At 29.6% G+C, this 25404-nt stretch overlaps 4 protein-coding genes across 4 annotated transcripts; 2 read left to right on the forward strand and 2 right to left on the reverse strand.

The window, feature by feature from the left end:
* Positions 1–239: 239 nt before the first annotated feature.
* mEFTs (elongation factor Ts, mitochondrial) lies at positions 240–1802 on the forward strand. Its single transcript, XM_011507272.1, has 4 exons — positions 240–363; positions 632–787; positions 868–1399; positions 1476–1802. The coding sequence occupies exons 2-4, from the start codon at positions 632–634 to the stop codon at positions 1697–1699; spliced, it is 912 nt and encodes a 303-aa protein (XP_011505574.1). The 5' UTR covers positions 240–363; the 3' UTR covers positions 1700–1802.
* On the reverse strand, positions 1751–4857 carry LOC105368505 (uncharacterized). Its single transcript, XM_011507519.1, has 5 exons — positions 4752–4857; positions 2551–2665; positions 2136–2476; positions 1928–2055; positions 1751–1760 (listed from the first exon to the last, which is right to left on the reverse strand). The coding sequence occupies exons 2-5, from the start codon at positions 2582–2584 to the stop codon at positions 1751–1753; spliced, it is 513 nt and encodes a 170-aa protein (XP_011505821.1). The 5' UTR covers positions 2585–2665; positions 4752–4857.
* A 2843-nt stretch (positions 4858–7700) lies between these two features.
* qua (villin like protein quail) lies at positions 7701–19393 on the forward strand. The gene is made up of 10 exons (XM_011507273.1): positions 7701–7947; positions 9852–9944; positions 10025–10141; positions 12359–12705; positions 13256–13478; positions 14656–15207; positions 17936–18122; positions 18194–18442; positions 18592–18891; positions 18978–19393. The coding sequence occupies exons 1-10, from the start codon at positions 7930–7932 to the stop codon at positions 19325–19327; spliced, it is 2436 nt and encodes an 811-aa protein (XP_011505575.1). The 5' UTR covers positions 7701–7929; the 3' UTR covers positions 19328–19393.
* A 38-nt stretch (positions 19394–19431) lies between these two features.
* Positions 19432–21123, reverse strand: Prosbeta2 (Proteasome beta2 subunit). The gene is made up of 4 exons (XM_011507274.1): positions 20932–21123; positions 20582–20761; positions 20183–20498; positions 19432–19766 (listed from the first exon to the last, which is right to left on the reverse strand). Exons 1-4 carry the CDS (start codon positions 20991–20993, stop codon positions 19491–19493), a joined length of 834 nt encoding a protein of 277 aa, XP_011505576.1. The 5' UTR covers positions 20994–21123; the 3' UTR covers positions 19432–19490.
* Positions 21124–25404: the final 4281 nt, after the last annotated feature.

Consider the following 25404-nt stretch of genomic DNA (forward strand, 5'->3'; position numbering starts at 1 on the left):
AATCGTAATTTTTAATTTGAATAGACGAATGAAGCTGGTGAGATAATGAGATTATTAAAAATCTCCCTTAGAGGCAATAAAGTATTGTATTAAGGCAGCTGCATACCTATAAGTGTTTTTATGTTATACGATGTAGACGATGCTGTTGAGAGGCAGAGGGCTTTTATATTTCTAGTCAGCGGTTTTACACAAGATTAAAATCTTCATAAATAATATAAAGTTGATCTAATATCATAATAAGCGCCCCCCCCTTATATTTCTGATATTATATGTGAGTTGCTAATTGATATTAAAAAATTTGTCTTTCAACAACTTTGTGGTTAGAATTCTTTAACAATTCTGAGACACGAAGATTGTGTAAATGTAAGTACTGAAGAGAGTTCCAATTGACCATTGTTTCTAAGCAACCTAACCGATCGATTTTTAAGATTTATATTCTATAAACTACATAGACTTATGTACAATAATATTAATGACATTGCATTGATACATAAATTCTTTATTGCTTCGTAAATGATAATTTTTAGGTTAACTTTAGTAATCACATCTTAGATTCTTAATATTCGTTTTACAGTTGAATATATTTATAAACACATTTTAAAGTATATTGTATTGTAAAAAAAAATTACAGATGCATTTTCAACGTATAATTCGTCTTATAAGCACAAGTAGTATTGCTAAACAATCAAGTAACAAATCTCCCTTAGCAAGTTTACGAAAGAAGACAGGTTATACATTTTCGAATTGTAAAAAAGCATTAGAGCTCAATGAAAATGATTTAGAAAAGGTTTAATGAGTGCTCATTTTTAATGTAATATAATTATATTAATGCTACTAAATTTGAATGACGGATTTCTATTATTTTAGGCAGAAAGTTGGTTAAAGATACAAGCGCAAGAATTAGGATGGTCAAAGGCTGCACAAGTACAAAATAGAGTAACAAGTCAAGGTCTCGTGTCTTTAATTATTGATAAATCCTATGGTGCAATTGTTGAAATCAATTGTGAAACAGACTTTGTATCTCGTAATAAACAATTTCAAGAATTAAGTCAAACTGTAGTATCGGCGGTACTGCAGCATAGTAAAACTATAATAAATGAAACTTCGTTTAATAAAATAATTTTGGATTCTGATAAATTGAAAGCATTATCTGGACCTGATGGAATATCTATTGCAGATCATACTGCTTTAATGATTGGTCAAATCAGAGAAAATATAAATATAAAACGTGCTTTAGCCATCAGTGTACCGTCTGACATTTTATTAATTGGGAGTACTCATCCATTTTCATCGAATAATAATGTTTTATATGGTAAATATGGTGTACTATTGGCTTTTAAAAGTAAAGCTTTAGAAATGCAGCAAGAAATTGGAGAGAATTTATGTCAACATATAATTGGTAAGATAATAATTTTTTTTCAATTCAACAGTTTATTTAATATATTTTGCTTAGCTGCGTGCAATTTTATTTAAAGGTATGAATCCTTTGAAAATTGGCGAGCCAGAGATAGATCAAGCCAATCCAAATCCAGAAGATGAGACTACGCTAATTCATCAAGAGTACCTCCTTGATCATTCTCTAACTGTTCGAGAATACTTAGAGGACACAGGAACGCACATTTTAGATTTTATAAGATTTGAAATGGGAGAAATAGCTGAGGGACAACAAAACTTAGATGCTGTAGAAACTGGAGGATAAATAAATAAGGATAGTAATTCCAATTGCTTGAATCCATTAAACATGAATACATCAACAAGATCTTTCATTGTAAGATTACAATTAATAATTGAATAGACTTATAAATGAATTTATTAAAAATATTATTATAATTATTATAAAGATTAAATATATATCATTTTCTTTTTAAATACATTTAAAGTTTTGTATTTGATACAAACTTTAATTATATAAATTGTAAATGTTTAATTACTTTGATCAGAAATTATAATAGATTCAATTTCATTTTGTTTAGCATATTTAACTGATTTCCAAAGCCACTTTCTACAATCCTTTTTCCAGAAACGTGCAATTTCTTCGTGTGAATGCTTATTACCCTAGAAATGATTTTTATTGCCATCATTAATAATATTACATTGATAATTAAAAAATAGTTTTAAATTCAAATAAAAAGAACCTGAAAATTTAGTATCTCCGATCCCTGAATGATTATTTGCTTGGTAGTAATGTCTTGAGTTTTTATACCATAACGAAGAAGAGAATTATCAAACTGATTATAAATATCATAATCTTGCATTATGTTAGGGACAAAATTTGTATCAATATCATCAATGTCATCATTATCATCTGCTAAATTTAAATTCTCTAATGTTGATATAACTTTCCTTGGCATATTACAATTTTCCAAAGATATCTGGATGCCTTGATTTCGATAATTACAGTCCCCGATTGCATTGATGCTCACACTACTTTTAGATTTTTCAAGAACATTTCTCCTTGTCCAAGAGAAGCTGTCAACTGATTATTGTACACCTTATTATATAACTATATTCATAATTATATTGATGAATATTTTAATTGAAATTAATTACTTTTAGAATCCTCTTCATCATCTTGACGCTCCATTGATTTTGGCTCATAATTTTTATTTTTACTAAAAAATTCAAACTTCTTACTCTTTTTGGATCTGTCAAAAAAGCTTATAACCTTTGAAAACATGAAAATTGAATTTCTTTTATTTTAAATCAATTTAATTATAATTTTAAAACAAAAATATGTATAAAATTTAAGAATAATTTTATGTACATGTTTATAATAAAAAATCATTAAACTACAAATTGGATGAAATGATAAAAATATTTTTCAAAATAGCTAAACTAACAAAAATGAAAGTTCAATTCTCAATTTACCATTTAGTCAAACAATTATTTTAACTATAATCTATAAACAAATTTATATCAATTGAAAATCAATTGCAAACTAAATACCACATTACTTTTGTGCAAAAACATTGCTTAATTTTTAATCCAATTTGATCAATTACAATACAATTTATTACATATAAACATAAACATTAGCATTTAATTTCAATTATTATTTATTGGAATATCTGATAGGTCCTATTACTAGTATTACAAAGTACTAATACTACTTTTAACTGACTAATGATTAATACTTAAATACATTTCCTCAAAGCAGAAGACATTTAATATAAAGCAGCTTCTTACAACATTATGTAATTAATTTATTATATTACTTCAATCATAATATACAAATTGAATATATTATATATGCTTATAATAGTAAAATTTATGACTTCCATTATCTAATATAACATATGATTGACAATTGATCGTATGTATAAACTGTGTTTATAAATAAAAAAAATTCATGGGGAATTATAAAAAGTTTATAATGTTTATAAGTGTTTAATATCATTTCATCTAAACTCGCAAAATTTATTAGGGTTGATGTAATGTAAAAATGTAATTTTTAATTTTTTATAATTAAATTAAAATGATTTTAATATTCTATATGAATATCAATGTTGATTTTTTTTTTTATTATAATACTATATTTTTCGTTTAAAAATAAAAATTTCAAAACTTTATAAAAATTAAATTATCAACATTAATATTACTATATAAAAGGAAATCTGCCTGGTATAATGTAAGTATAAAAATGCAATTTTTTCAACATCATTACAAAAATTTTAATCGTGGTAATTATATAATGGTGTGTTATTAATTTTTATAAAAACTTTAATTGATATAAAAATGATAATTGTCCTATTTTTCTAAAAGCTCATTCTATCAATTTATCTCATAAACTGACGAATTTGAAATTTTATCTTCAAAAAGAAAGTGGAAAAGAAAATATTAAAAATATAAGTTTACCATTAATAACTCAAGATATTGTAATATTTCTTGACATTTAATTGATTATTGTACTATCACAAATCAATAATGATCAATAAGATAATATCATTCAAATTCTAATAATTGTTTGTACAAAGCCTACTCGTTAAGAAAATATTTAAATAATCAATGCATTTCATTTTGTAAAAACTGATGAGCCTTTAATTTTCATGAACAATATCCGAATGAATTTAATTTTCAAGAAAACCGATGCATAAAAATAATTAAAAAATTTAACTTTCTAGTTCCTTCTATACGTTAATTTAAAATTTCTGGTATGATATTGAGTTATTTTTCTTCTATTTTGTTACATACTAATGTTTGAAATTAACATTACAAATTGAATAAATAAACATAAATATTAATCAATTTACAAATTCAAGAAGAATCCAATATGTGTGTATAAATATAAAAAAAAATTATACGAACACAACGTAGTTACAAGTAAATAATTAGAATTGAACGTTTTCGAGCATTCTTAGTATGAAGAATTTATCTGAAACGTTTCAAAATATGTAATATATATATATATATATATATATATATATATATATATATATATATATGTTCATCAATAAAATAATAATTAAGGATTAAAAATATTATATTATACGTATTACGAAATTATATATTTTCTAGTTTTAAAAACTTAACGAATAGTACTATAAGAATGAATTATGACTTATTAAGAATTAAGAAAACTTATGATTACGATTATGATGATCGAAGATTTTCTGTCTTTTCTTAAAATTTGATAAAAACTTTCTTAAACTTCATTAAAATTTGTAAATATAAAATACAAACATATTTCAAATACAATAAATCAGCCGGGCATCGTTGTTATGTCCAAAGCTCATAATTGATAATAAGTGTACCTAGAGTTATGTCCGCAACAATGTCTATAATATTTTGCTTCTGATAATTGTTTTTGGAATAATGGATGAAACAACTCCGTTATTATATTTCACTCGATTTTCAGACTAGAATAATAAATCATAATAATCTTTTCTTCATAATTATGATAATTATTATGTTATATTTACACGATCATGATATAAATCTGATTATTTTCTAAAATCCAAATCAAAAGCACATATTTATTTTTCACGCTTTTATATTTTTTACATATTATTCGATTGCCACTTAACGTCTCCATCATAAATCATTGCATCATCATTTGCTCGTATGTATTTTCACAAATTATCAAACACTTATTTACAATAATTAATTATTTTAGAACGTAAGGTTTAGTATGTTTTTCAAAACTTTGTTTGTATATTATGAGAAACCATATGGTTAAAACTGCTCAATTCTTTATCAAATGATTTAATTTCTTTATGCATTTTTTAATCAGCAGAGTTTTCTTTTTTTTTTTTTATATATGGCTATTATATGAAATTTATGAAGTAAACTTTTCTAGCTTTTGCTTTTACTATATGAAATATATCGTTCAAATTTCGATGATTAGAGTCTATTAAATTTTAAATGTTTATTAAAATTTTTCGTCTAGTATACTTTTAAAATTATGCCTTTCCATTTCTTATATATATATATATATATATTGAATGTCATGTAATTTCTGAGAATCAACATTATTTAACATGGTTTATTATCATGTAAATACTTGCCAGAATTTCCGTTCTTAATTCACATTTACAAGCTTCGTAATATTTAGATTTCAGAATTATAAAAAAAATTTCACACCATTTTTATTGATTTTAATTGTTTTTTTTTTTTTTTTTTTTTTTGTTTCTTTTTATTTTTCGTTACTTCTGATTTTCGTATACATTTTTTTTTTCTTACGATTGGCTAATAATATATAATTATAAATATTTTTGTTCTTTTAACTAATCATTACATTGTATAATTAATCAGATAGAGAAAATCTATAGATGCACTGAATGTTTATATATCTAGTAATTATAAGAAATATCAATAAATGAGCAATTCGTGTGGGAAATAGAAAGTTTTAATCTGATATTACAATTTACACTTTTGTTAAATGTCACATAAGGTTTACTCTTTACCATGAAGAACGTGTTAAATGGTAATTATAATAAATAAAATTTTATTTAAACGTCAAATGTTGACATATAATAAAAAGAAAAGAATAACTCCGTAAAACGTTAAAACTGCGATTTGTATAGCATTCTGTTCGAGTGTAAACTTGATGTTTATTGTGAATATCGTATTAAAAGCAACAAAATATCAATGTTATAAGAATTTATAATAAAAATATTAGGCTTATTCTTACTTTATTCTTAGAAAGCTGAATTTAGTGTATTATAAAGATATTCCGGAGCAAGCTGTTAAATACTACTGCTGATTATTTTGAAAATTCGATGCCTTTAAAAGCAATTATTTATTTTAAAATTAGTTCTTTATTATTCCGTTGATGGTTACACATTTATTAGTACACGCAATTCTAGTGTGGTGGTATATATATATATATATATATATATATATATATATTTTTTGTTGTTGTTTTTTTTTTGTTTTACTTACAAAATGTAAACTATCCTTCGAGAATTATTAATCGATTTACAATATTTATTAACTTGTCCACTATATTTATAAAGACATAACATTTTATGAATTTTACATATGAACGAGAAGTTTGGATTAAATTGTATTTCTAATAAATTATCGACATTTAATGTAAGCTACAAAATTTGACATATAAAATAATTTAGATTTAAGAATTTGACAGTTCTTACTGAAGTTTTTCATGCTGTATTTGCGATACATTTCTGAATTATTATTTAGGAATGAATAGTAAAAGTTAATTATTGTTATATATATATATATATATATTACATGTAAAATATGCATGAAGTAAAACATATTGTATTTTGCTTTTAACGAGCTTCAAGATTCATGTTAAGTAAAGAATTTTCAATGAGAAATAAATTTATCAATATTTTGTTGTTCTGCAGAATTTAAGAAATCATTGAACTTTAATAATAATTTCGTTATTCATACCATTAATGAATAGATAAAGTATTTATAGTTACGTGTTTTTAATTGAGATTATTCAAAGAGTTTTATATAAATTCACACGAGTTGAGAAAATGTTATATTTATGATAAATAATCGTGTTAAGTTAATTTCATAGGAATCAATTTATCCGTCAGTATTGTTAAGTAATCTATAAGGAATATTTAATTAGTATGATTAAAGCATTAGCTATTAATCTGCTAAATATTATGCTTAATATTGTGATAAAACTGGATAGGTCAGGAGGTAGAGGCGGGTGAGCGGTGGGGATGACTGTGTGGCGTTGTGTTGGGGTGGGGAGTGGGGGAGAAGAGCCTTTGTAAATCAACGACGAGTGAGTGTGATTCGTATGTAACAGGTTTATCAAAATGTTTCCTCGAAAAGTTGGACGCAGGACTCGAAGTAACAATGAAAGGAGGCAGGCGAAAAGAAGAACGTCGTTGATGGGGCATAGGGCTCGGCTTGGCATCAACGAAGTGAGTAAGATGAGTCGCTGGCACATGGAAGGGGGGTGGGTGGGACACGAGGGGGGACAGGTGTTGGTCGTGTTGGCCGATGCGAGGGGCCCCGCCACTGCTGGTCACAGCTCGCTGACTGGAGTTCCGGGCCTGCTTCCGGGCCTTCTACCCAACTCTCTCTCTCTCTCTCTCTCTCTCTCTCTCCCTCTTTCACTCTTTCTCTCTCTTTCTCGCTCCCTATTACCTTTCATTACTTACAAAGCTGCTTTTGCTGCTATTGCCGTCACTGTTGTTGTTAGTGCTAGTAGTGCCGGTGGTAGTGGCGGTGGCGACGGCGACTGTGATGGTGGCGGTGGCGGTGGCGGTGGCGGTAGTGGTAGTGGCTGCCACCGTCGTCGGCTTTGGTTTTTCTTTCTGCGGGTCGAAAAAAGCACGCGCGTCAGTCGCCGTTGTACGGTGCGTGTGTGGTGCCGATCTTATCACCGCCGTGGAGATCGGCTCACGGGCGTCGCTCCTTCTTCTTGAAAATATCGGGAAAATAATCTTTAGAGTGTTTCTTATTTGTCAGATCGATCGCCGATTCATCGTCAAGCCGATAATGGGATTCCTCAAGCGGGTAAGCTTGTCAATGGGGCGGGGGAGGGGGGCGGCACACACACCTACTTTACTTGCTTCAGGAAAGGGAAGCGTAACGAACGGATAAATAATGACATTGTCCGTTGAGACAAATAGTTAATTAGCTATTGCATTCCGTTAAAATGATAAATTATGCATTGCGCGAAATGCCAATTTACTCCATCAAATCGTAAGGAAGTTTCAAATGCGTGTTCTGTCGAGCGATTAGTACCGATTAATTTCGATAGTGCCTGGCCAATTTTACTACGTGAAAGCGTCATTTATTTATACGATCCATTTAAATGTCAAATTATTTTAATTCTATTGTCATGAGATTTCGATAATGAGCCCTTACGGGTACTCACAAAACGATCTTATTCGCCACTTTATCATTTCTAGCGCAATCGTAACGGTTGTACAAATTATGAAATGTATGTCTGGCCATCGTATACCGTCCCTCGATATATATTAAATACAATCGTGCTTACAATTTAACGAATTTAAAGATTATTCAATATAAAATGAATTATAATAAGCCAATGAATCAATAGCCAAACCTCGTAATATTCATTATAAGCGCCTGTTAAGTTATTAAAATAATAATATAAAAATATAAGATAAATTCTTATCGAATGCTCATATGATGTTCCAATATATTCGTTGGTCATTTCATCGTATTACTCTTTATTAAAATTTTTCAAGAATTTCGATAAAGAAAAAAAAAAAAAAAAAGAAGAAGAAGAAAAAAAGAAATGTAATTTTTAAATATTGTCATCGCCTCAACTGTGTTTACTGTTATGCAAAGGAAAGAGCAATTTTATAAATTTATAAAAATCTGAAAAATCCGGTCTCACCTTTATCTGCCTCTTCATAATACGTGACATTTACGTTATTAACTGCTTCTTAGCTTTTATAAAGAAAGCACAGCTCTTCGAATAAAGTAACGACAAATGTAGACAATTAAATTACTGGCCTTTTCCTATTTCCATTTCAAGTCGAAGAACTTGATTTTGAACGAAATACGAAAATATGTCAGCATTTCGTATTATAAGAATACCAACATTCAAGCAAAATCAAGCACTCGCGTGTAGAATTATATTTTCTTTTAAATGAACTCGAGTTGAAATGACAATTCCAAATCATTACACGAAAAATAATTGATAAATACAAATAGGCCGTGAATTTGTAAATTAACCTAAATCAAACGCAAAATTGTATGCGAAGTCAGATTATATAGGATTATATAGAAAGGAAAATTGATATTTAAAAATTTATATTTCATTAATTATCCAAATTAAATACTGTCTATGAGTATTGTCTATAAATATTGAATCTTTACGCGAAATGGAATTCAATTTCTAAATATCGCTATCTCTCATTCATCGTACAAAGTCATAAAACTATGTTTGTCAATTGATAATTAACTCATTCGACGCGGGGTATACCTTGTTACGAGCCACTATCGTAACTCCTCCCACGCGAATGGTAAGTTTATGTCATTGTTAAAAATTTATGTCAGACCGTTACAAGTAATCGGCAGTTTTTCTAACAAAGCGGACGCTGCAGCGCAAATTTTTTCATCATTGTGCCCCTGCTGGCCTATAAAAGTGCACGAGCGACTCGGTCCACTTGCGTGCGTGAAATCGCCTACCACAGGCAAAAAAGGCAGACAAACGGAGCTAGAGAGAGAGAGAGAGAGAGAGAGAGAGAGAGAGAGAGAGAAACGAGCATGCCGCGTCCATAATACGGGAGCCCGCATTTTATTAGGACGCTATAAGCAAGTGAGATTCGCGGGAAACGTATCGCGCGCCGAAAAAAAATAGCCGTTTATTTCAGAATGTTTTGAAAGTTATGCGCTTACGCGTAACTGAACGCCTTATCAATATATTCCTCCGATCCTTTCAGGACGATGCTAGCAGCTGCTCCGATGAGTCCAATGTCGATATTTTCAGAAGCATACCCAAAGCTAGCACGGCGTTCAGTATATGGAAGATCGAGGTAACTTGCCTATTACACGCACATTCTTTTTCCTCTTTGAATTGAAAATTGATAATAAATTGCACTGTCCCTTGATGCAGGGACTACGAATCATATCGCTTGGAAGAACAAAGGTGGGAACTTTCCTGTCGGACTCGGCTTATTTACTCTACGCTGCTTCGGACAGAGACGGTGTGCTTCCCTATCCCAACATGCCGGTAAGATGTTTTCCTATCTTGTTTTTTTTTTTTTTTTTTTTTTTTTTTTTTTTTACACTTACCTGATAACAAATAGTCTTGTTATCCTCGATCTTGGTGAATGCTGGCCGTTTTTTACTTATTACATTAATAACTCATCTGCTTGTAGTAATTAAATAAACAATTAAATTGAATATCTTTGTCTACACTTTTTAATAAACAGTGCATGCGATTCATTTTAATTGTACAAAATAAGTAAAAGCAGCCTACGGCTTTACCGTATGTTCTTAGCTAATTACCAGCCATATACCAATCCACTAGAATTATTCCAACTAATTACCAAATTTACACGAGAACGCTCGCACACACACACACATTAATTATATAATTTTTTAAATAATTGAAAGATCAGATTTTATCCAAACTAATTTCAAACGAATTAGTGTAAATCAATTTTAATTTTATTAAATATGTTTTTAATCCTTTACTAGTTCATTTATTCATATTATTATCATATCTCTCATTATTCGTTACAAAGCCAACAGATTGTCCAATAACTCCAATAAGTTTAATGTCAGATGGACGTGATGTAAAACAGATATTGTCGTAGGCAGTGTAATTTAATAGCGGTTTTATAAATAAATATATATATATATACTCTTGTGCACTTGTGCAAAGGATGCAGTGAAATAAAAGGATGAATATTTAAGTTTTCATTAAAATGTGATATGAATATTCATAGCTAAAGTACAAGGGAGTTATGAAGTTTAGTTTAATTAAAAAAAAAATTTGTTTCATACAATTTAGCATCACATGCCCTCACTAATCTAGTTTATAAATATATATTTGTTTTAAATAAATATGCAAACTTCAGTCATAGATTGGTAAAATTCGAATATTACCTTATATTGCAAATAGGTATAGCATTTCATTAATTAAAAAATAAGAATAAAAAATAAAAAATTTCAATATTTTATCAATCGTATTTTTATTATTTATATACATACACATACACGCGCAAAAACAAACAACTGGACCCATATATGTATGTATATAGAATGGCATATAAATTATAAGAAAATCCATAATTTGACAACGTTCATGTATGTTCATAATTCTACAATTAAATTATAATTATAATTTAATAATAATTAGATAAATGACTGGGATAATAGTTAGGAATAAATTGTTGAGAATTCGATTCATATTAAACTTGATTTATTTTAATGATATTCTAATATATAATAGATAAGATAGATGTAGATTTAATCGAAGAATAATAAAAAAGAATATCAAATACAAATAATTCGAGGTGATTTAGCGGGCTTATCAGCAGGACCGATATAATATTGATTAATTATATTTAAAACTCATGGTACTAAAAAGGACTCGCGTATAACTATCCTCATAAATATAAAAATTATATATATATATATACATATATATATATATATTAATTACATACACACATTCTTTATATATGCCACATATATGTGTGTATATTGTTATAAATGCCACCCAATGACTAAATCCTTTTCTAAGACAAATATGTATTATTACTATTATTTCTATTTCAGTCCTATGACTTGATTTATATTTTCTTTTTTATAATTAACCGGATAATTGATAATTTAAAATTATGGTTCGATTGGCATTGAGAATGAAAAAGGGAACGAAAGAGTTACTACATACATTTTACATATTCGCGTTAGTTGTCTACCATCCGTCATAGGTTTTCTGCGATGACAATTTCTACAACGAAAATCTCTAAAATATCTGTTTTTCTTCGTTTTTGATTTAAAAATATTTGAAAATGTTCTGATATATAATAATGTATTAACTTAATTACAGAGAATTATCATTGCGCTTTATTGATAATTTTTTTTTTTTTTTTTTTTTTCTTAATACACTCTTGCATAATGAAGCTTTGAATCATATAAATTATAAGAAAGTTGATAAAAGTATCTGTGTGCGGAATAATAATTTTCTCTCTCTCTCTCTCTCTCTCCCTCTCTCTTTGTATAACTTCTTTTTACTCTATGTTTCCACTTGTATTCTTTTTATCCATCCCGACACATCAGCGCATCCGTGTTGCTCGATTGTAGTGCATCGCTCTGCGACAATTACACGAATATCTCATTACGAATCGAGATGGGCCTGGTTGAGCACGTTAAGAACTTTTGACACTCTCGACACACGAAGCGCACACACCATAATACTTTGATACGCCATGCGCAGACAAAGGAGTTGAAGAACAAAGCGGCGGTGCGGGCCATTCACTTCTGGGTGGGGGCAGACTGCGACATGAACGTATCCGGGGCTGCGGCGAGAGCTGCCGCGGAGCTCGACTCGCGGGTCGCGGCGACGATCCTAATGCGCGAGGCCCAGGGCCGTGAGAGTCCCCGTTTCCACGCCTACTTTCGGCAGCGCTCGATCAACGTCGAGGGACAATCCGTCGAGGACGATTATAAATGTAGCCTTCACCGGGTGACCGGTACCGCGCTACCCGTCCTCACTCAACTGACGCCCGTCGACTGGAGCAGCTTCTCCTCGCGCGACGTCATCCTCCTCGACGTGCGAACCAGGTAAGAAAAACTTTATCTTTATTCACCCCCGCAAAACGTCTGGATATTTTCCCAGCCCTGTGACAATGCGAATTCGTGTTTGCCGAGTCCAACTTAAATCGTCCGACGAGATAGCGATTTAATTACTCGCAATCTCAACAATGAAACGGAAAAATCCTTGTTTTTTATTATTCTTGGGAATTGCGGGCATAATGCTTTATTACTATTATGTGCACTTGCACGGATAGATCGTCTTATCGGCTTATCGGCACTAATGTACTATTTAGTTTTCATGTTCATACGGCATTATAATGTTCGTTATAAATGTTTATTCGATTGCGATTTGAAATAAAATCACGCTGGCTATGATATAATAATCATTATTTTGTGCTCGAAATTAAATGGACGTGTAGAGATGGGCGTGGGAGTGTATGAGAGCTTTGCGACATAAAATCGCGTTGGCACAATAAATAGAGTCTTTGTCAATATTTCGTGGTCGCCGGCGTCCTCGTGTCGAATGTTATCCGACCGATGGAACATAATAGGTAAGAAGTTTCACCTCCTCGTGCAGATCGGTAATATTTCTGTGGCTCGGATCCAAATCGGATCCCTTGCATAAAAGCCACGCTCTGCGGCTTCTGGACGAGCAGAAGAAAACTAAGAATGGCGAGGAGACGCGAATTTTTATCGTTGAGGATGGCTATGAGCAAACCCTTCAACCCGAAGCCCGTAAGCTCTTTAACGAGATCCTGGATCTTTCAGTGCGTTTTGTCTCGCCAGAACCCCTCATTGAGGTAAGAGGACTCTGCTTATTATCGTACCTATTGCTGGTCAAATATATAATTCAACAATACCGGACGCGTATACCATTGAATTTTCATTTCTTTCATTTTTCATGAAAGATTATTTTGAAAAACAGTAATAAATAAATTTGTATTAAGATTTATAAATTTTCGATACGAATGAAAGATATTTGTTTACCACTGGTTTTCACTTTTTCAATATAAGAATCAAGACGGATGTGATCACGTCCACGTTGTTTTAAAACAACATTTCTATTATGAATAATATTTTTAAAACATCTTTCTAAACAATTACACTCTCTTATTTCGTCTTGTTTCTTACTAAAGACTGTTTTTTTTTTTTATTTTATTTTATTTTATTTTATTTTATTTTATTTTATTTTTTAAATCATCGATCTGCATTTAAAATCTCAATAGTAAAAAATTCAGTTTAAACATTATCGAAATGCTTTGTAAAATTATGTTTATTTACTCATTTTCATGCATATTTATGAAAACAAACGCTTTTCACACATAAATATACATTTTACAATATTATTTAAGATTAATCGTACAATATATATTTCAACATAAGTACTTGATGTTCATATTAATAGAAAGATTTTCCAATTCTTCAATTCAAGAAATTAATAAATGAATTGATACTTGCAGTTTGTACTTTATCAACACTTTCATACGCGTGCAAGAATGAATAAACATATAATGAAAGACAATATTTATTCTCTTTAATAATCCATCAGATGCGTTTAGATAAAATTCAGCCATGAATCATTATGCTTTAAAAGATTTACTTATTATTAGCTCATTTTCTTGTCGTAGATGAGCGAGTCCATGTCCATGCCAACTAATCACACTAATCATTAACAATCTGCTCAATCTACATTCATTTGCATTTTCACGTTCTAATAATTATAAAAATTTAATACTCGTTCTGCATGTATTATATATACATAACCAGGCAATTTGTTCAATAAATGCGTTACACTGAATTTATTAGTAGGAGAAAAATCAATTCCAAGTCATTAGAGATCAGGAGTAAGTAGCAGTTCGTGAAAATCATTGAAATTAATCGTATTAGGGGCCTGGCTATTCCCTCTAAAGTCCATTCCCCGCTATTCCCTCGAAAGCCTCCAATAAAGAGTCTTCGAAATATTTATTTTATCCTTAGAGTTATCAGCCCTCGGCCAGCATTAAGCTGTACAAGTGCAACGAGCTGAACGGCAAGTACAAGGTCGCCGAGCTAAAGTCCGGGCCGATTTTCCGGTCGGATCTCGAGTCGAGCGCCGTGTTCCTGTTGGAGCGCGGCGAGGCTGGCGTGTGGGCTTGGGTCGGCAAGGATGCGAGCGCCAAGGAGCGGCTCGAGGCCGTACGTAACGCACGAGGATTCGTGAAGAAGAAGGGCTACGGGCCCTGTGTGCCGGTAGCCCGGGCCCTCGAGGCTCGCGAGCCCCCGGAGATGCGCAGCTGGGTGAAGGGCTGGCCGAGGTCGTGCGCGCGGCCCCTAATTCTGCCGACGAGCTTCGAGCCGGACTATATGGCCGAGAGGCCGAGGATGGCGGCCGAGTGCCAGCTTGTCGACGACGGCAACGGCGAGAGGACGCTATGGAGGGTCGAGCACCAGACGGGCCTCGTTCTTCTCAAGGACAGCGGCGTCTTTTACGCGGAGGCCTGCTATTTGCTACGCTACAAGTATGGATATGGACGCAGGAGCAGGACTATCGTGAGTCGATGACTCGTTGCTTTTATCGGTGGCTCGAGGGTGCGCGATCGCCATGTACCTTCGAACATTTGCTCAAACCTAATCGTAACGGGATACCATAGTTGGCGGGCCTCGCGGGCACTTTGGCTAATCTCTCGGGCCTGGACCACGCGATGCAAGTCGTACTATCATAATTAATGATGTATTGGGAAATGATGCTATATTGATATGCTTGATATCTCGCATTTCATGATATAAATCGTAGATCGTAGCTAATGGATGAATGATATGTAACTAATCTTCCCAGCCACAAACTCTTCGAGTCCTGTGTTTGACTGCGCTCATAAATCAAAGTATGTAATATTTCATTCGAGAAATATTTACGAGAAACAAGTTGTGAAATAACTTCACAAAAATTCCCATTGCCATCTTCCAAACTGAGCACGATAATTTAAAACAATCGGATGTTCTAATAATTTCCTATATTTGAGATTAATCTCAAAGACACTTCAATAACTATGGATATTCTAATATTATTCGTTCGATACTCGGGCATTATGATTTCAATTTTTTTATAAAAAAAAAAAAAAATCTTTATAGTTTCATTTATACATTTTTTATTTTATAACGAAATCAATAATTGAATATGTATAGTTTGAAATAATTCTTATATCAAAGTAACGAGGCATTAAAAACAATCTTATAGGTAAATCAATTCTTAAAATTATTTTTTAAAGACATTTGGAATTTTTTTCTCATTTTCCTCTCTTTATATTATATTGCAATGCATTTAAAAATTGATAACTTTGAAATTAATTTACTAAATTATATCAGCTCGATAATATAACCATTGGTACGAATTAAAAATATTTTTTTGTATAATTAACTCATCAATATCAATTGAATAATGTGATATTTTACATTAATCGTAGAGTGACAATTGTCTCACAATAACAAGAAAATCATAAATTTCACTCATTAGCCACCATTTATTAAATTACCTAGACATGCTTAAAATATTTATAAAAAAATCTGTAAAAAGTATTTACTGCAAACATAGAAATTCAGATTTAATGTATATAATATTTTCTTTAAGGCTAAGGACTTTATTAGCTTATGTAATTTAAACATTAAAAGAAAATTGAATTAATCTCTGTAATATATAGTCAGTTTTATAATATATTTTCAACTATTATTATTATTATTATTATTATTATTATTATTATTATCATCATCTATATATTCACTATACGTTTGGTTACTCTTATTAAACATGAACTATAAAATATATCCTTAATAGCAAAATTACAAATGATTAAATTATAAAGATAAAATAGAAAAATGTAATATTTTAAATTAATCAATAATTTATTATATATTTATAACTATTTTGATAGAGTAATAAAATAATAAATCTTAAAGAGGCTGATATAAAGTTTTATCGGTAGGTAATAAATTATCGATTACGAATATTTACAACGACGAATAAATTATATTTCAATATAAATCCTTCAGATTTCATTCAATTACAACGACTTTTTATACCAAAATATCATTTTATTACGATATTCAATGTAATTTAAACAAAATTCATCGTTATGGAATTTAGCTCGGCTGACTTTTTAGAATGAACTGTCGCAACATGTTTTTTTATCATTTGCGTTACAATTATAGACAAACAATCATAAACCAAAACAGCACGAAAAAAGATGAAACATTTTGTAAAATATTATTCAGATTTTTTAGCTGTAAGTGCTTGAATATATATGAAGTTTGTATAAAAGAATGCAACCTTAGAAGTTCAAAGTTTATAAAAATTGTAAGAGTCGACGGACGATCCCTTATTGTATAATATTTTTGTGGTTGTTAATCGAATGTCTTATACGTGATCTGTATAGAACCAAAAGTTCTCTTAGAATTAATATTATTATTTATATTGTATAGGACATAAGGGATAGTGAATATTTTATCTTATACAATCCTTAATGAAAATTCATTATGGTCGATGATGATGTTCATATGAGTATTGCTAAGATTGCTGATATTTTAATTTCCATTAATTTTCATGGATTAATATTTTTATGGGGCTGACTTTGCTTACTTGAACTACAAAAAAAATTTTCAGGATTAAATATATTAAAAAGAAATTTTAATTATCTTTGATGCGATTGTTTCCGATAAGTTTATACTTTTACTCATTTCTTGTAAAATTTTCGAAATACCGTTTGCTCCTCTGATTTCTCAGGTTTCATCGTAATCTCACATTTTTCGAATTTAATATTGTTCCATCGGAGATTATGGGATGAATTATTCTCTATTATGACTTTATGTATGGAGAAGCATGATTATGATCAATAATATCAATAATGAATAATAAAATACAAAATTGAATCGATGAACATTTATTCTAAAAGAAATATTTTTAATTTATGCAGTTAAGTATGTAAATGCGCGAATAAATATATATGTAAACGTATGTATATTATAGGCATATTAAAAGATTATAAATTCAACCTTAATTATTTGGATTATTTTTCTTTGTAGTAATTAATTAAATAATATGCCATACCTATTGACGTAATTTCGTTCACTCGTAATTTTGTTTAATAATTTAAAATATTTTGCAGATATTAGAAATAAGCCTTTAATGTATATAAATTCTAATTTTATTATTTCATTAAAGTGTGAATAGCCTTCGGAAATTGCACGCTTTAATAAAATAAAAAATGATGTGCTTCGCAAACATTAGATATACCATTGGGAAGGAGCTGAATCGATGTGCAATGACAAAGAGGCAGCGATCGAGGCGGCCTGCAATTTAAGCGAAGATGAGTCGGCTCAACTGATAATAACGTCACAGGGCAATGAGCCTCCGCACCTTCTTCAAATGTACAATGGCAAACTGATAATACTCAATGGACCGCACAGGGATGCTCGTAAGTTTCTCACGGGGATTAAGCGCCCGGTGAAAAAGGTCAAATTAATTACTATGATTCAATTTCACCAGCCCCGAAGAAATATCTCGTTCGAGTTTACGGCTCAACCCCATACACGTCCAAGGCTGTGGAACGTCCGTTGCGAGCGAATAGTCTCGACTCCGGAGGTGTCTTCATACTCTTTTCGAATTTGCCGATGGTCTGGTGTGGGAGCAAAAGTACCGGCGACGCTAGAGAGGCGTCGAGGAGATTGGCTCCGGCAACGGCACCGCTTATTTGCGAAGGAAAAGAGGACGACGAATTTTGGACGCAACTCGAGGGTATTTATTACATTCGTTCTCGGTCGTCTACCTGTAATTGCAACATGAATTGCGGATTAACGAGGATTGTAAAATCTTGTAGCTTATCCTCGCTTTCGCAAAACTATAAAATCAAAGCATTATTATGTGACATTGGATTGTGTTTTAAGGCAAAGGCGTATGTAATGTGGAGTCGGTGGAGAGCGAAGGGGAAGATATGGATAAGCACTTTTATCATTTGAAAATCGAAAAGTCCATGTTCACTGGCGAAGAGATACTCGGCTTCGCGCAAAACAGTCTTATCCCGGAAGCGAGTTGGCTCCTCGATGCTGGAAGCGTCATTTGGATTTGGATAGGCAGTTACTGTGCGCCAAAGCCCCTGAAAGATTATATCGAGGAGGCAAAAATTTTTCTTCATACCCATCCTGTTAATCGTGACCGCAGTACAATAATCTCCATAATTAAACAAGGTAAATGCCCCTCGTTTGACGATAGATGTACAATGTCAATGTAATTGTCTTGTATTATAATTGCAAATTATTATATATTTTGTTAGGATTGGAGCCACCAACGTTCATTGGACTATTCGATAATTGGAATCATAATTTACTGAGAGATTATAGGCCTTTCAATGCATTGCGAGCGAGTGTCCAAGAACGGGATGCATTAATAAATGACATTACGGCTATAAAAATTATATCCGAATTCGCTCATTTTGTGAAATATCCGTTGAAAATTTTGAAAAACGATCCCGAAAACTTGCCTCCAGGCGTTGACGTATCGCGCAAGGAAATGCATTTAACCTTTGACGATTTTATGACAGTTTTTAAAATGGAACCAACTGAGTTTGAAAAGTTACCCACTTGGCGACGACAAAGACTTAAGCAAACAGCCGGACTTTTCTAAGAACGCATCGAATAAAATCAATTCATTATTTTGTAAAAATTTTATAATTCTAAACGATAAATATCCAAAGCAAATAAATTATTATGAAAAATTATCATGAAAAAGCGTAATTTTATTGATCAATTAACTTACAAATTTTTAATTTTTAACACAGAAAATTTTTTCATGATGACGTATCCATACATTCTGTTTCGACTCTACGCACACATTCTTCTTCAACGATAATTGGTCTGACAGTCTTCGTAAGGACAGCAGTAGTGCCTTTCTTATAACGATAGCTACCTTGTTTTTCACCCTTGACACACGATAACTCGTACGGGCATAGATAATCCAACGATCCTTTCCGAATAATACATAAATCAACGCTATTTCCAGAACCAAGATCGTTAAATATACCAGCACGAATTGCATCACTGACTAAAGCTTTTCCTTCCTCCTCCTGTTGTTTATATAATGTATTTATTAATCAACAAAATGCAGTTTATAAAGAAAAATAATATGTATTATCGAAGGAAGCCGTTTATTAATGAATTATAAATTCATTTTCTATGTCTTGGAATTATTCTCATTTACAAGTGCATTCGAAAATGTAAATATAGACGTAAAAGACATGGGAGAAAAAAACACACACACGCACGCACGCACGCATTAAGTATATCAGCCTGTAATAGGATTATTCAATTTTCTTTACATCCAATTATATCCAATATCCAGCAGTTACTTACTTGGTTTATAACATAAAACTAATTAAAAATTTAATTCTTACATCCCGCAACGAAAATGAATTTATCTGTTCATAACTTAAATTAATAGCTTCCTATTTTTTATTCTTTTCTTAATTTGTCATTCTCTTACGCTCATATCTGGTTTCCATCTACTTTCAAAAACTGACATAGCTGCCAATGAACCAGATCCCATTGTCGCATACGGTAAATGATCGGTAGACCCATGTGGATAAATGACGTATATATGAGGACCTAAATTATCGACTCCTCCTACAATGAGAGCAGCGCTAATGTGACCTTGATGACGAAAAAGCAATTGCTTTAACATAGTACAGGCGGTAACGACAGGAACAATACGATTGGTATTAAGACGATGCAATTCCAACTGACTGGAAATCATGCTATTGGTCATGCAAGTATCCGCAGCTGTGCCAGCTCCGCAGCAACTTATTAAAGGAGGAGGAAATAAAATTATCAATATACATATATTATGTCGATTAATCCTCAAAATTTAAAGACAAAGACCTACTACATATTTTTCGCTAGATAATGAATTTTCTCGCTCTTTTTATCGGCAACGATGTTGCCTTCCGTAGCTCTTGTGTCAGCACCAAGAATAACACCATCTTTGTAAATTATTCCAACGATCGTCGTCCCCGTTTTTTGCGCTTTCGGAGCTGAAAATCCTTTCCTCTCTAACATAGCATTTCTAAAAAAATCATTAAAATTATGCTATTTAATAATATTAATTAAGATGTATGGATATATGTTTATAAAGTGACACAGCATTATTCCTCGTAATAAGGTTATGTATGAAAATGCTCTTGCTAGTAACGCTATTTTCGTTGCATTGAAATTCCAAATTTACATCATACCCACCTTTCACACAAATCGAAACTAAAACCCGGTGTTGGGATTTCTGGTGCAAGTACGGAGGACATTTTTTATTATTAATTTCCTAACAATATCTCGTAAAATAAAGTAAAAACACCGTAGGAAGTATTTCGTATTTATATTACTCTACACAGCAGCGACAACCATGGAAATGTCGGAAAGTAGAAAAGACCGAATTTCGAATTGTGAAGTTATCGATGATTTTGTCGATTGGTAACTGCATAAATCACATGCCCCTGGCAATGAATGGTAAATAGATTTTTTATTGGAATGTTGTAAGGATTGCGTAAGTAAAATTCACTTACCAGTGCATGTAAGCCGTAGAAATAGCTGACGAAATATTATTTAGCGGAATAATATGCGTCGCAATTATTCTTGAGAGAATAATAATATTTTTAATTACGCCATTGTTTAAATAAATAATTATTCATAGCCAACGATAGCTTAATTTTAGAAAATGTATAAATATTGATATCAACGTCCGTGTGCAGTGAAATTATAAAAGTACATTGTTCTTATACCTTCTGATGTTAATTCTAAATTATATTATTAAGTTTTATTTTTTATGTTAATTAAGTCTCTTTACTTTTATGTACGAATGCAGTTTCTGTGGATTTTGTTCTACATATAAACATTTTACGAAAATATAAATTAAAGTAATATATAATAAATTTTTAATGACATTTATTTTATTCTTTGTACTACTCTATTCGATTGTAAAATATAATATGAAAAAAAAAAACTTACATTCCACACAATTAATATAACATAAATTTAAGATATTTGAACTTTTAATAATATGTTCGTTTTAACGAAAAGTTCAAGTTTATCAAAACTCATATTTATATTCTTTTTCAAAAAATTAATATTAAACATTGTCCAAAGACAAATTTAAGTTGCTTTCATATCGGTAAACCGTAGGCGAATTTTTACTTTTCATTTGCATCTTTATCAAGATATTATTTTTAATGTTATTATTATTTTAATTGCATTAATTATTTATTCAGTTGTTTATTTAGTTATCAAAAAATTCTATACAATTATCATTATATTTATAAAAATTATCATTTTTCTTTTTGTTTGTTTTAAGTTTTAGAAAATTTACTAAATTTTTGACAATTTTCATTAAAATTCACTACACATTTAAATAACATTTATTCTATATTATTCCGATATTAAAGAACTATTTTTTATTTTAATACATATTTAAATTTGCATATATTGTATTTAAACATTAGGAATTTGTTCTTCTTAATGTCAATTTTAATTTACGATTTATTTAAATCGTAGTCTAACGTAAGTTAAAACTTACTCATTGTGACGTCTTGTTCGTCAATATAAAATATTTACTTAAGCTAGTTGAAAATTAACAAAAAAATATATATATATATTATTGCCGTAAAATTTTCATTAAGGATTGGAAAGAGAGTAATTTACAGTATAAATAAATATCATAAAAGAGTATGTTTATTGTAATTTGTTTAGAGGCACATTAAATCTCAGTGCATTGTTGTTAGAACAATGTACAGGACTAATTGATAGCATTATATAAGCAAATAGACTAATAAAAATAATTAGTAGTTTTATATCGAGTCATCTTAAATCTTTTTTAATTATATATCACATCTTTTTAACGTATTATCGAGTTTATACAGGCCTATTTGTTATTTACAATCTGATGATTCAATGATTATTATCACGTAAAAATTATTACGATTTTTCCCTATTTTAAGTATCAACAAAAAAAAAAAAAAAAAAATCTTTCTAGAATAAACTAGTATTATTACTCGGCATTATTATTATTAATATATATATATATATATATATATATTTTTTTTTTTTTTAATGTAATTACGAACAAAATAATTGAATAAATTTATATTGCTCAAATTTTAATATGCTGACTCGGTAATTTCATAAAGACTTACCAAGCGGTATCTTATATCTATAAGTCATTGCTATTTTTTGCTTGATGATCAGTTATTTTGCTGTAAATATTCATTTATTAAACATATATAATGAAAGTTGGCCCAAATACCATTCACCATTGTTTCAACGATAATTTCTATATAAATTCATTTGTTTTTTTTACTTTTTTTTTTTAAATTCACTTTCACACATAATTTGTTCACTATCTTTTATTTAAAATGAAATTCCAACTATATATATTGTTTATAATAATTTGAAATATTTTACTATCTTCGATATAATTAATCATACTTAATATTATAAATGATTTTAGAATATACACACACGCGCGCGCGCACGCACACATATTTCTTCTATATAATATTTATTCTATAACAGTCATCCATATTTTATCGATCGATCCTTTCTAATTTTAACTGTTAATTATGTTGAATGTTCGTATGCGTTCAGAAATTTATTGTTTTATTATTTATATTTTATACGATTAGTTTTAATGAAATTTTGATTTTACTAGTCCATGAATTTTTGCAAATGTCTAGCACATTTAATATATAAACATAAAATATAATTATAATCCTGATCGATGTAAAAAAAAAAAAAAAAAAAAAAAAAAAAGTTTTAAAATTTTTTATTATTCCTTATAACTGCAATTATTTTATGTTGCCATTGTTTCAATTGATATACTAATTATTACAGATAATAATCAATGTAATCGACTCGATTATTACTTGATTAATTATTCCTTATAACTGCAATTATTTTATGTTGCCATTGTTTCAATTGATATACTAATTATTACAGATAATAATCAATGTAATCGACTCGATTATTACTTGATTATTCCTACTGATAAACATTTTGCTCAAGAATTTTCGTAGCAATGTTTAATCATTGATTTAGTTTAAGCAAAATTTAGTTACGCAATGAAATATATTATTAATTTTCAAGCAGTTAAAGACAATTATTTTATTAATAAAAGCGTAATGAATTTAGTATTAGCATTGAATAAATATTTTTGTCTTAAATATAATAGCAATATTTAAAGTCAATAAAAATGTTTAATTATTAGTTAGAAAAGATCTAATAAAAGCGTAAAAATAAACATTTATTAGTTCAATTTTAATCATATTTTATAACAATTTCAGACAATACGATTATTGTCGTATTGTATTGTATAATAGTATGTCTATATAGTCTATATAGTAATATATAGTGTGTAATAGTATGTATGAATGTATATTATTGTATGATAGCATAAACAATGTCATAAGTATTGTATGATATTGAATTTTTTATGAAAATGAAAATTTTATTAAACAAATTAATAAAGGTAATTTAATTCAATATAAGATGTATTGTTTTCATTAAAATTTTTATAATAAATACCAGTAAATTTATGAAAATTTAAATAATGAATAATATTGAATAATACATTTTCATTGTTATCGCATAGAGAAATTGCATGTTCTATTATTAATAAAAAAAAAAGGTGTTTTATATAAGAATAAAAGATATTTACTGCGTGTTGTAGTCACTATGATTGATATTCATCTAATATATATATATATATATATATGATAATTACTAGTCTTTAAATAGTAGCAAAATTAAAAAATTATAATTATTGATATTATTACATTTTCATATGTAATTGTATATATATTTTGAATTCACCGTATTATTTTTAAAGGATCAGTGTATTTAAATGTATAGGTATACGTAGTCGTTCATGATAATCAGTGAATCAACTACTGTACATTACGTTCGAATTATGAGTTTGGTAATTTATTTCAATTTTACTATAATGAACATGTGTAATTATATGTTATTAAAGGATATAACAATTTTATAGTATAGCGATTATAATGATTTTACTAAATTATAAACTTTTCATTCAGCATGTATATTCCATAATTCAAAATAATTAAATTTTTATTTATCTATTGATACCATTGATTGATATTATTTATAGTTATATAGATTGCCTAAGTTTATGTGAGATACATTGTCGAAATTATATAAGTATTGCACGGAAACATATAGAATAGTTTTTTTAAAAATTTTTATTTTAAAATAATAGTTTTGGAGTTATTTTGTTGTAATTAATGAAAGACCACTTATTATTCATTCTATATTTTAAATGGTCTAATCTGTCTATAGTGGCATACATTTGGTAGATATATGAATGCCGATTGTAAGCTGCGAGGGTAATCAATTTATGGAAAAGTGATACTAATTGCTCAACGCTTCTTATTTCATCTTTTTACCTACGAGGATTTACCGATAATATTTAATAAAATAAATTGGAAAATGTAAAAAGTATTTGTTAATTTGTTTTTAAAGTAGCGTTATTTCATATTGTTAATCGGTAGATAATAAATAAAATTTAACTAATTTCATAATAATTAATTTTCAAATATTTTGTTTCTATATTTAAATTTCTCTATTCAAGAATAACAAATAGTTTTTTTATAATTTGAAAATTATAATCGTTATTCGATGTGTGCTATATAATATAATCAAAATGTC

Source organism: Ceratosolen solmsi, unplaced genomic scaffold, assembly GCF_000503995.2.
Source record: "Ceratosolen solmsi marchali unplaced genomic scaffold, CerSol_1.0 scaffold6, whole genome shotgun sequence".
Taxonomy (NCBI): Eukaryota; Metazoa; Arthropoda; class Insecta; order Hymenoptera; family Agaonidae; genus Ceratosolen; species Ceratosolen solmsi.

Excerpts from the sequence above, each read along its gene's own strand:
- mEFTs (XM_011507272.1), top strand. The coding sequence starts at position 632 with ATGCATTTTCAACGTATAATTCGTCTTATAAGCACAAGTAGTATTGCT. Across the intron at positions 788-867 it reads ATGAAAATGATTTAGAAAAG|GCAGAAAGTTGGTTAAAGAT; the intron begins GTTTAATGAGTG and ends CTATTATTTTAG. Across the intron at positions 1,400-1,475 it reads TTTATGTCAACATATAATTG|GTATGAATCCTTTGAAAATT; the intron begins GTAAGATAATAA and ends TTTTATTTAAAG.
- LOC105368505 (XM_011507519.1), bottom strand. The coding sequence starts at position 2,584 with ATGGAGCGTCAAGATGATGAAGAGGATTCTAAAA. Across the intron at positions 2,477-2,550 it reads TGATGAAGAGGATTCTAAAA|TTGACAGCTTCTCTTGGACA; the intron begins GTAATTAATTTC and ends TACAATAATCAG. Across the intron at positions 2,056-2,135 it reads CGGAGATACTAAATTTTCAG|GGTAATAAGCATTCACACGA; the intron begins GTTCTTTTTATT and ends AATCATTTCTAG.
- qua (XM_011507273.1), top strand. Across the intron at positions 13,479-14,655 it reads CGCCAGAACCCCTCATTGAG|AGTTATCAGCCCTCGGCCAG; the intron begins GTAAGAGGACTC and ends TTTTATCCTTAG. Across the intron at positions 18,892-18,977 it reads AATCTCCATAATTAAACAAG|GATTGGAGCCACCAACGTTC; the intron begins GTAAATGCCCCT and ends ATATTTTGTTAG.
- Prosbeta2 (XM_011507274.1), bottom strand. The coding sequence starts at position 20,993 with ATGTCCTCCGTACTTGCACCAGAAATCCCAACACCGGGTTTTAGTTTC. Across the intron at positions 20,762-20,931 it reads AGTTTCGATTTGTGTGAAAG|AAATGCTATGTTAGAGAGGA; the intron begins GTGGGTATGATG and ends TGATTTTTTTAG. Across the intron at positions 19,767-20,182 it reads GATGGAAACCAGATATGAGC|GAGGAGGAAGGAAAAGCTTT; the intron begins GTAAGAGAATGA and ends TATAAACAACAG.